We start from the raw sequence: 12,119 nt of genomic DNA on the forward strand, positions 1-12,119 counted from the left end.
TATTTATTTATTTTTTGCAGCCAAAGAAACAGTCTCCCCACTGCTTAGTAGCTTAGTATAACAGGGCGGAACATCAGAGGTGGCAATTAAACCTCAGCATATATAGAAAGAGTTGTGCTACAGGGATTAATAAATAAACACACGTTATTTCAGAAATAATAAATTATGGTTTGACACTAAAGTATTTCCATTTTATGAAACTTTTTATTTTATTAACACATATGTTCATCTATAGTCTCTGATTTTACAGGGGCCCAGCTTACAAAACAGCAGCATCATTGATTGTGTTATTTTATAGTACACAGGTAAGCTGTAAGAAGTTTTACAATCAAATTATTCAGATGACACGTGTGTTTGTGTGTGTGTATGAGAGAGAGAGAGCGAGAGAGAGAGAGAAAGAGAGAAAGAGAGAGAGAGAGAGTGTGTGTGTGTGTGTGTGTGTGTGTGTGTGTGTGTGTGTGTGTGTGTGTGCGTGCGTGTGTGTGTGTGTGTTCCCGTACTTATATCTTTGTGAGGACAATTTTAAGGGTTAGGGTTAGGGGCTAGGGAATGTATTGTCCTCATTGACATAATTCTATCCTCACTAAGATAGAAGTACAAACATGTGTGTGTGTCTGTTTGTGGTTTGTACATAGTGTCAATGGAAGGGCAAAAAAGTAAGTGAGCGTCCTGTAACATATAAACCTGCAGTATTTATAACAATCTATCTATCTATCCTGCAATGCACGATCTTGACCGCTAGATGGCAGTAACGACGTGGCTGTGAAACAAACGTGTTTGAAAAAAACAACAAAAGAGTAGAAGAGAAAGGAAAAGGAAGGAAGCCGTAGCAGCAGCCGCAGCAGAAGCAGCAGTAGCAGTAGTACTACTACTACTACTAGTAGTACTACTGGTACTAGTACTTGGACCTTTAGCTGTTGCGTCACAACTTTACTGTTACACACAACCACAAGAAGAAGAAAACTAAGTGCAGCAACGAGCAGCAGCTTCTCTACAGAGCAGAGTCCAGCTCAGGAAGTGAACAGCTGAGGGACTTCACTTTGTTTTCCGCCGGTAAGTCTCCTCCATTTGTGGACATGTTGTCTCGTCACCGCGTGGATCTGAGTGCTGAGGCTCAGCTGTGGAGTCTGTGGAAGCTTTTAACGTGTTCTAACTCACCTGCGTGTCTCTGTGTGCGTGCGTGTGTGTGTGTGTCTGTGGGTCTGTGGGTGTGTGTGTGTCTGTGTGTTTCTCACTGGAGCCGTGTGTTCCTACCAGACCTCCGTTTGACTCATTCATTGTGTGTCAGTGATTTGATGCGGTCGTTCTGTTTGTATTAGTCACCAAGAGAACAGGAGGTCAATCATCACGTTGTTGTCAAAGCTCTGAACTAAACTTTCTGATTTTAAGATGAAACTTTACTGTGTGTGTGTGTAAGTGTGTGTAGCTGCTGTGAGTAAGACTATATGTGCCCCCTTGCTCCAGAGCTAACAACTTTGAATATCTCAGACTTACAGTCATTAGAGCTGAAACATTAATCCCAGTTTATCGATACACAAATTAATGGTCAACTATTTCGATAATCACTTATTCGTTTCAGACATTTTATCAATCGAAAGTAGTGAAATGATGTCAGAAGGTTCTCTGTTTCCAGCCTCTAAAATCACTGGATTTTCTCCCCTTCTTTAACTTCAATGTAAACTGAACATTTTAGTTTTTCTACTTGGACTTAAGGTCAAGTACAAGACGCGGACCGATTACACTAACGATCAACTGAAAAATAACCAGCATATTATTGGATAATGAAAACAATCTTAAATTGCTGCCCTTATTGTCATTATGTATTAATCTGATTTATTTCATCCAATAATCGCACCAATGGTCAAACTAAAATGAAAATTGCTTCGCACATTTTCCTAAATGTTAAAGTGAAGTCTTCAAATCACTTATTTTGTCTAGTTCAAAAGTTCCCAAAACAAGAAAATGTTAAGTAATGTGCAAATTAAGGAAGTTGCCTAACCAGAGATGATCTTACAAAAGGCTCAGTGTCTGTTGTTTTAATATGTTATGTCTAAAATAAGGAATGAAATACTAAGGAATGAGGAATAAGGAATAATGAAATACTGTAAACATTAAGACATTTTGCAGAAGAAAAGACAAAATAATAGATCACAAATGGTATAAGTGAGTCACAGACAGATAGAGTTCCATGTTATGTCTGCACTTCTGGATAAATAGAAGAACCCTAGTTGCAGTACAGAGAGTCTGAACAAAAACTACAGACAATATAGTTGAAATGAGAGAAAATGAAAGAAAGTGAAAAAGTGATCAATGGTTGATGTATCATTTAATTTTCAGACTACACATCACATGCTATGATTTACAATGGCATGATTTCTTAAAAATTACTATAATCACATTAAAAAAATCAAACAATCACTAATGTAATTTAATGACATGCAGCTTTTGTTGAAGTTGAATGCACTTATTGTAACAAACTTAACGTAAAGCAACGTGGTCAGTGCACACAGGCCAGTTGGATCCAGCTGGTAACATGATGAGACAGGGTGTGTTTCATCACTTTCGTTGATTGTTCAGATTAAATAATTGATCTTGATGAAAAAAATTTGAGTTTTCAAGGGAACTGATATTTGTAAATGTATGCGATCCAAGTAAAAATCTTGATCTAGGGAAATTAAATGTGATTTTTTAAATAAGGGACTGTTGGGCCTTGTTGGAGGTATGCACTCTACTGAGTTCCACTCTAGTTAATTTATACATAAACTGCTATTATCTATTCTTTTCTGCGCTTTCAAAAATTGTAATTACAACATTCAGGTGCTGAAATTGTCCCCTTTGCACTATATTCATATATAAACTCAACAAAGTTGTATCCTTGTTTGTATTCCACTTTATCCTGGTTATCCTCTGTTTTGTTACTGCTGTGATTGTGTATTATCTGCTGCTGCTGCACCTTAGCCATTCTGAAGGCAACCATTCAAGGAATAGTTCACCCAAAAATGAAAATTCATTATCTGCTCACCACTATGCTGATGGAGGGGTGGGTGAAGTTTTCGACTCGAAAAGGCTAAAGAAAAATTGTGTAAATGATGCTGTTTCGAGTCAAAATTGAAGTTTGAAGAAGTGGTCCCCAGTTACTTCAATTAAATTGGATTTGGCTGCAACACTGTTTACCCCTGAAACTTAAAGTGTTTTGTGGACTCAAACACTTCACCCACCCCTCCATCCGCATAGTGGTGAGTAAATAATGAATTCATTTTCATTTTTGGGTGAACTATCCCTTTAAAGTTTAAATTGATTGTAACCCTGAAAGCTGTGTGCTTGATTAAAGTTATTAGACGCTCAGAGTCAGGAAATTAAAGTTGTGTATCTTTACACAATCCATAAACCATCTTGTTAACCTCACAGAGGTCTCGTCTTCTACAGGGAGAGCTGTTTGCATTGATGAATGAGAAGAGGTAGTGGGCCTGTGGTCGACCAGCAGGCTGATTATGGCCTGTTTTCTGTTGTATTTGCAAACAAAGCTCATTTCTTGAGTGCTCAGTCCATAATGAATCTATAATCTTGTAGAACCAGCTGTAGCTGTTGTCCCACCGGTAGTTCTACCCCGATAACATCACCAGCATGTTATCTGATAATTTATAGTCATGGCTACTGTTTGTGTCCATCCTCGATAACTTTGCTCACTGTAGGATTACGTTTTATTGCTCACAATAAATGTAATAATGATTTAATCTCAAACTCTTCATTCCAATAGAACAGATAGGAACCAAAATAATCAAAACGTCTTGGTGGAATTTCTATCACAAGCACATCATAATATCACTCATTATTTATTTTTCTTATTCAGTCCACCCACAAAGTGTGAATCCATAACAGAAACTCTGACCGTTTTCCCACCGCGTGTCGTCTAGGGTCTCATTTAGCATTTAATCAGGTAAAGGGTGATGGTGAAAAGGATCTAATTACTGACTACCCCCTTCAAAAAGGCGCAGCAGGCCTCCCGTGGCAAACAGTCTCAAAGGTTAAAAGCTTTTTTATTAGTGTTGTGTTGTTGATCTCTGGCTCTGCTGTGATGACCGAGGTGACTCATCGTGGACGAGGGACTGCAGATGAAGATTCTTAAATCAGCCTGCTGACTTATTCATGGTGGACAGAGGGTTTTATTCTGGAGGGTAACACTCTAGATTTAGCCTTGCACAATCATTTAATGTTTGGTTACTCTGTTTCTCTTCTTTCTATTGTCCTCAGTGAAAGGGACATTTAGTAATTTATGACATTAGTCAACATTTGGTGACATACACTAAATGCAACATCACTACTCAGCCCTGGGCACAGCTCATGTTCACGTATAATGGACAGAAATGTGAAAGTCATGCTTTCATTATAGTACTTTGACATAAAACTTTGTAGACAACCATTAGCAATAGTGGGAATGTGGAATTTTAATTTGAGAAGCTTGACCTATATATTTTTAAGGCCAATACATATATTTTACAGTTAAAAAAATCTGAGAATATTATGGCAGATACTAATGTTTTTCATTAATACCTATCATTACCAACATTCCTGATGAGGATCCCTTAGAGTAAATCCATGTAAATTTTACTGCAGCCACATGTGGTAGTTAATTCTATTGGGCTCCATGACCGAACAATTACGTTTTCATGTCGAGAAAAAACTAAGTTTCGATGTTTTGACCAGAGCTCTGACTGAGTAGTCCCACCCACTGAACTGAAAAGTATTTTTTAACTGATCTAAAAGCTCGATATTACTCTTTATCTTGCCAGGCCTGATTGTGTAAATTCAAGCTGCGACTATTAGTCAGTTACACACTTCTCACAGTACCCACTCACCAAAGTTACATAGAGTAAGAAGAACAGACATACGGGTGAGAAGTGGGAATGAATACAGCACCATTGACTATTACAAGTCAGTGTTGGATTTTTCAGATATGTTCTGAACAGTTGAAAATCAACTTGTCAGTGCTTTCTAGTGGACTACATGGCGACACAGCTCCTCAATAACAACAAACGGATCTATAGTGTTTCTGTCGTCTACATGTTGGGACAAATATTCACATAATACCAATATGCATCTGCAGCTCATCTACAATTAATTTGTCTCAGTGCACTAGTGTTTAATGCTATTTCGCCACAAGCCGCTGTATAAGAGCTATGTCAATATGAAATATCTAATTAGAGGAGTACTTCGAGGCCGTGAATGTGACTGAGGCTTCATTGTTAAGATATATGACAATTATTAACATGATTATATGGAAACATTTTTGCTGAAACCTTCATCCTTCACAAGCAGCAGACTCTTCAGTCATTTTAAATTCTATTGGAGATCTGTAGTTTACACTGTGACCGTTGTTCTCTGCGTGAAGAGACTGTCTCTCCACCCAGATACATATTCCATATGTACGGGGAATGACTCCGTACATGTGGATTATGTATCTTGGTGGAGAGATCGTCTCAAGACGATAGAGAACCCAAAGTTTCCAAAGATGCCAAATATGTTATGGCTGCGTTTTGGTCGGGGTGTGTCTTAAATAAATGAACATGACATGTAGAATTTTTCTGTTTGATTTAAATACCAGGAAATATTGATGAAATGCAAAGATGAGCCATGGGCAATTATAAGGCTGAGTATATTGCCTCTCTAGCCAATCATGGCACTGTTTCCTTTTCGTGCAGTGTCAGCTTATCCTGTCTGGAGAGTAAAGGTCATGTCTGCGTAGTAACGACTGAATAAACGTAGGCTTGCAGCAGTTACAGGTGTTTTTTTTCACGAGTTTATCTCTTTTAAGTGTTCTTCAACCCCCGGGCGGTGCAGCCTGTCATCGCCTCAGGGGTTAGTAATGATAAGTTGTATTTGTCATCCAACACTTGTGGCCTGGCTCCACCCCATCCCCTAACATAGCAGAGGGCACAGTTATTTCTGGGTACCAAGGTTAATCTGGGTCGTGTGTGAGCTTTGGTTAAGGGCATGTCCTGGCAGAAAGTCGCAAGATGGCCTTGTCTGCTCTTTAGCTGCCACAAAGTTTTATGGGGCCATTGAAATAATCTGAGCTGGGTGTGAGTGTAAGTGACTTTGACTACGTTCTTGCGGTCCTTCAAAGGTGGCGCGGAGAGCACGGTTGCCTTGTGGGCCGTCTTTGAAAGGTGATATGATCTGCCCATCTGTTTCTGGAGCCTTTTCCCCTTTAGTCAGCTGTCGTGTGTATGTGCTGGTGGAAGTGTTTTTTGGAGGGGGTGTTGGACTATACTGATGACAGACACATGAACAAGCTCTGGCTGAGTCTACTGTTTGAGGACATACTAGTTTACAGTAGCAAGTTGCTGATTATGTAGCCGGGCCCCATTTCACGCATCACTATTAGGCTTTGGCTCAGTTACAAGAGAATGACATAACAGCTTTGTTTCTTTATTTTGTGGTATCAGATAACAGATAAGCAGCGGCCAAACTCACCCATTATATTAAAGCACCGGGTTTGCAAATGCATGGTGAAATCTGAGCACACTTCAATTTAATTATCTCACCTTGGATTTTTGGCAGGCAAGCAATTTTAATCTATTGCTTTGGTGTGTGTGATTATTTACAGTGTTCTGTTAGGTAATCTTTTCACTGCTCGGGAAATTACGCCCCTCACTCAGAAGGCGGTGCAGGTTCTGGTCCAGGTCCTGGTCATCTCATGCCTAGACTATTGTAACTCCCTCCTGGCAGGTCTACCTGCTAGTGCCATCCAACCTCTGCAGCTCATTCAGAATGCAGCAGCTCGACTGGTTTTTAACCTACCTAAATTCACTCACACTACTCCGCTCCTCCGCTCCCTTCACTGGTTACCGGTGGCTGCCCGCATCCGTTTCAAAACATTAGTACTTGCGTACCGTGCTGCGAACGGATTGGGTCCAGTCTACATCCAGGACATGGTCAAACGTTACACCCCAGCCCGTTCACTCCGCTCTGCTTCGGCCAATCGGCTTGTTGCTCCCTCACTGCGAGCTAACCACTCATCAAAATCACGACTGTTTGCTGTCCTGGCTCCTAAATGGTGGAATGAGCTCCCCATGGACATCCGGACATCAGAAAGTTTACACATCTTCTGCCGCAAACTAAAAACACACCTCTTCCGACTATACCTTGAATAACATTTTTAAACTAACAATTTAGTAGCACTTAAATGGCACTTACTTATAGCACTTTGTAGTTTTGCTTTTTTGAAGAAATTGTACTTTCTCTATTCTTGTTGTTCTGGGTTTGTACCCTCATGGTTGAATGCACTTATTGTAAGTCGCTTTGGATAAAAGCGTCAGCTAAATGAAATGTAATGTAATGTCAAAAATTGATTCAAGGAACAGTGTGTTTGTAGTTTTCTAGAAAGCGGTAGCTGTATTTCAATGGTCTGTTAATTAGGCATGATATTTAACTGCTCACACAGTAATACAGCAGATGTATCACATAGCAACAAATTGTTTATGGTGTGCGATAACTGGAAAACCTAAGAGGATAAAGACAGTGAAAGAACAACAAAAATTACTTGTACAAGGACACAAAGATTATCAATATGTTTGGAGATAAAATTAATCAATAAATTGACTGTAAGCTAAACCCAGAGGCCAGCCCACTATGATATAATGATTATGTTTTTAAAAATATCATTAAGACTGTGTCATTCAAGGATGTTTCATAAGTGGAAATGCAAACCAGAGTAATGTGAACCTCTCTCATAAACATTCAGGACACAATAGATAGACAGACTGGCTCCTCTTCTGGTACAGTTTCCATGGCAACACCCAGCAGCGTGGACTCTTGCGAGAATTAAATGTGCTGAGTCAGCAGCAGGCTAACGAACTCGAGGAGGAGACGATGATGATATGTATAATAAAGCGGTTTAGTTGGCGATGATGAGGATTGATATTCATGTGAAAATGAAGTGTGGCTCGTCTTACCTGGAGGAGCTGCAACCTCAGACTAACCCAATTAATGTCCAGTCCTGTATTTATAAGTGACATATAAACCTACAATCCTTCACCTTTGCATCTACTGTCAGACTTATAAATAAAAGCTAATACCCGTGTTTCCTCAAGAAACACAAGTTTTACCTCTATTCTGTGGCTCATGTCACAAACCCTGACATTTATTTCACTCATGATGAATGAGGCACCACTGCACCAGCAGTGTGGTCATCCAGATATTTGTACCAGTGAGCTCACACAGCTTTAACTGTTTCATGTCTGTGCAACTGACAACTGTTGTTTATCTTGTAAACATTCAGACTTAAAAGGGATAGTTCACAGAAAAATCTAAATTCATTCATTATCTACTCACCACTATCTTGATGGAGAAAACACGAGATTCTAAAAATGTTTTGTGGACTCAAACAATTCCCCCACCCCCCCATCGGCATAGTGGAGAGTGGATAATGAGTGAATTTGAATTTTTCGGTATCCCTTTAAGTGCGTCTTATCACTGTGGGCCTGATCTACTAAGATCCCAAATAAAGAGTGCTAAATTGCGTTTGCATTATAACAGATTGCACGTTTAGTTGTTGGCCGTTTTGCGGGTGATCTGCTAAAAATAATTGCGCAAATGATAACAGGTGCAAGCATGGTAGAGGCAGTAGTATTTAAATGAGTGGCTGTGAATGCTCAGTTTTGTTTGGCTGCAGCCACAGATGGCGCTGTGCTGATTAGCACCAACCTTTCAAACGTATTAAATATAGACGCAGTCATAATCCCCGCAATTACTTTCAAATTAAAGTATTTGCATCTACTCCTCCCAGTATTTTCCGCACTTAGGTAAAAACGCCCGGTAATGCATATTCATTAAGGCAAACATACTAAATGAACAGCGTGTGTTATTCTGCACGCAATGCTCAGTGCGCACCGTTAGCAGATCAGCTTGCATGTTTTTTTGCAGGTGAAATCAAGTTTGCACACGTTTGTACCTGCCCAAACCTTTCGGAGATCAGGCCCTGTGAGTTCAGATCAGGCCGCTGAACCTCCATGTTTTCTTTGTACCATTTCTTCGCAGGGCAAGAAAAAGGAGTTTGCTGAGTGAAGAAGCGTTTCCAGACTGGGACATGTCATACCTCATAGCCTTACCTCCTCCGTCCTGACAAACAGGATCCTGACAGTCTACCTCAACACATGTGTCATCCACCCTCTCTCTTCTACCTCTTAGCACATCCCCTACTCCTTCTCTACCTCAGCATGTACTGTAAATGCACATAGCTCTTATCAACCGCGTCAGAAAGTCCAACTGACCCTTCACGTTATCACCGGTGCTCTCGGGTTTCAGTCATCCAGCGATAGTGGAACAGTTGACTGGGTTTCTTCCTGCTTTGCAGCACATAATCACTATCTGACACTGTGTCGGGAGGTGCCTCCTGGAGCAGCCATGTTGGGCGTGGGTTTGTGATGTCTGAGCCCTGCGACGGACCAGCACCAGGAGCTTGGGAAGGACGTGGGCGGAGTGACAGGAACGCTCCTCTGTTCGTGGTTGGCGGTGAAGATGATGAGCAGGACATGGGTCAAGTGGAGACAGGCATGAGGAACGAGATGTTTCGAGAGGAAGAAATGGAGGATGATGAAGATGAGTCGGTAAGTTACAGGTGTTTATTCATGTGTGCAGCATGTGTGTCAAAGGTTTCCTATCTTAAAGGTGTATAATGAGGTGTACCTTGTACCTCAGTTTTTTTTTTACGGTATTAAGATTGATCTTTGTTCTGATATTATTAGTTATACTGTAACTATTAAATCGTTTTTTTTTTTATCATTTGCAGTTTAGGTGGTGAAAAGTCTCAAACAAGTTACAAACTAGTTTATGGTTTCTTCTCTTCTAAATTAGATTTTTATTTTAACATATAATAGTGTTATAGTAACACTATTTAAGCAGTTGGAAGTGAACAGACCTGGACATTTTAATGTTTTATTTGGAATTTGATTGTGGAAATAAATATACAAAGGTTGTCATTTACAGTAGCTGATTCAGATCTAGACACTCAGTAACATTGAATGAAGAGGTAAATGTTCAGTTCATGAAGTGGTCACTGCAACCATGCCACAGCAGCAGAGACTTCTCATATGTGAAAAAAAGAAGACAAAAACAACTAAGTGTAATTCTATGAATGAGATTATTGTGTTCTTCTTCTGAAGATATATAACGTATTTATTGTTTTTAATAAAGTGCTACATTTACAGGTTTTAAAAACTAGAAGCTGAATCATTGATCTGATATGAATTAACAATCAATAATGCTGTCAACAACATTCATAAATCTTTTTTTAGGCTTTAAAGTTTTTATTATTTCTTTCCCCAAATAGTCAACTTGCATCTATATGACTTATGAATGACTTACACTTTTAAATTTGTACTACTGCTACTCCTACTACTACTGCTGATAGTACTACAACTAATAACAATAATTCAATAATAATAATGAATACTAATATAATTATGATCTTTCTAAATATACAAAAGGGAAGGACAAGGAAACAAAACAAACCCACAAAAATCACACGAAACAGACGGACAGTAACAGCTGTACAGTTCATCACGAACCAGATATGAAATTGAAGTATGGGTGAAAAGTGGATAATCCTGGCAACCACATAGGGAAGGTGATGCTGTGATGCCTAAATCAAAAGTTTTTGTTTTCCTATAGTGTCCATTTTTAGATATTTCAGCCTCAGTTTGTCAGGTTCACTGTAAACAGTGTGTGCTGTATGTTAGCATTCAACTCAAAGTCCAGGCTTTGGATTTAACCAAGATCACAGGGATGGTGTTGGGCTGTGCCACTACTTAGTGTAGTGGTCACTGTTGAAACGGCAGTTCAAATGATGCTGTAGGATCTATAAATGTTTATCTGTGTTGACTCATTTTTGGGTCCTTATGTCATGTCCCCCCCCCCCCCCCGCGTCCTCTCCACCAGCCACCGGAGCGACAGATTGTGGTCGGCATTTGTGCCATGATGAAGAAGTCCAAATCCAAGCCCATGACTCAGATCCTGGAGCGCCTTTGTAAGTTTGACTACATCGACATGGTCATCTTTCCTGAGGAGGTGATCCTGGAGGAACCTGTGGAGAAATGGCCCCTCTGCGACTGCCTCATCTCCTTCCACTCCAAAGGTAAGATCATAAGGAATATCTTGCTGTGTGATGACAAATGGTGACAGGGGGCAGGGAAACTGGTCCTGGTATCTTAACTCTGCATAGAGGTGTTGGAGGATGTCGATTTTTGGGGCTACACCTGTGTTTGAGAAATAGTTTTTCATTTCCTCTATGAAGTTTTAATTGGTTTAAGCTTTTCATTTGTACTCTGTACTACTGTGCAAATGCATCTTATTTTATTGAAATAAAAAATCCACCTATAATGAAACAAACTAATTATAAATCAACACTCTTTGCTTAGTATTATCAAACCTCTGTTTTGAAATTCATTTTTATGTTGGTGGAAACAAAAGGGAAATGATGCTTCCCTGTTCCAGTAACCAGTTGGGACTAAGTTGGGTCAGACTAAGATGGGAATCAGATTTCCACAGAAATTAAATGTCATTTCCTGCAACATTGTATGAATCTGTTCAATAAGTTAAATAGAAATATGCAAGTACCTCAAAAGCCTTTCCATATTTTAGAGGAGGGGTGAGGGACAGCTAGCCTTTTTGTGTGTGTGCGATCACTTCCAAAGTTGATATGAGGAATAATGGCAAGTGCAGCTGGGAAAGGAGCAAACACTTTTCTCCTCTGTAAGAAACCAGACGAAATGTGCCTGTGGGAAACAAAAGCTGTTTTCACATATAAAGTATGGACAAGATCATTTGTGTGAGATACATTCACACCTAGTGGAAACTGAGAAATGATGCAGGAGGCAGGACGTCATTAACATGCACCAGTTGCTCACTGTGAATTCTCTGGACATTGACCAGAATGAATCCCACATCATCTTAATTGGACATCACAGAATTTTTTCTTGGGAGCTGGCTAAGTAAAGTCTGTTTAATGTCTGGTTCAATGATCCAGACATTTACATTCAAATATACAGCTCCTCCAGGTTATCTTTGGCACGTAGTTCTTGTGCTGCATGAAAGCAGCTTAAGAGAAATGTCAGACCGGA

At 39.7% G+C, this 12,119-nt stretch overlaps 1 protein-coding gene across 3 annotated transcripts in view; it reads left to right on the plus strand.

Annotated features, from left to right (window-relative positions):
- Window positions 1-758: 758 nt before the first annotated feature.
- The window catches only part of ppip5k1b (diphosphoinositol pentakisphosphate kinase 1b), a 53,391-nt gene continuing 42,030 nt past the window's right edge, over window positions 759-12,119 (plus strand). Inside the window, exons 1-3 of one of the 3 annotated variants that reach the window (XM_034588950.1) lie at window positions 759-1,053; window positions 9,040-9,608; window positions 10,939-11,134. In XM_034588950.1, the coding sequence (XP_034444841.1) occupies window positions 9,426-9,608; window positions 10,939-11,134 (379 nt within the window). In that variant the 5' untranslated portion in view covers window positions 759-1,053; window positions 9,040-9,425. Of the gene's footprint in view, window positions 1,054-9,039; window positions 9,609-10,938; window positions 11,135-12,119 lie in introns of those variants that run through there. The other 2 variants (XM_034588949.1, XM_034588952.1) reach the window with 2 other exon arrangements.

Source organism: Hippoglossus hippoglossus, chromosome 6, assembly GCF_009819705.1.
Source record: "Hippoglossus hippoglossus isolate fHipHip1 chromosome 6, fHipHip1.pri, whole genome shotgun sequence".
NCBI classification, from domain to species: domain Eukaryota; kingdom Metazoa; phylum Chordata; class Actinopteri; order Pleuronectiformes; family Pleuronectidae; genus Hippoglossus; species Hippoglossus hippoglossus.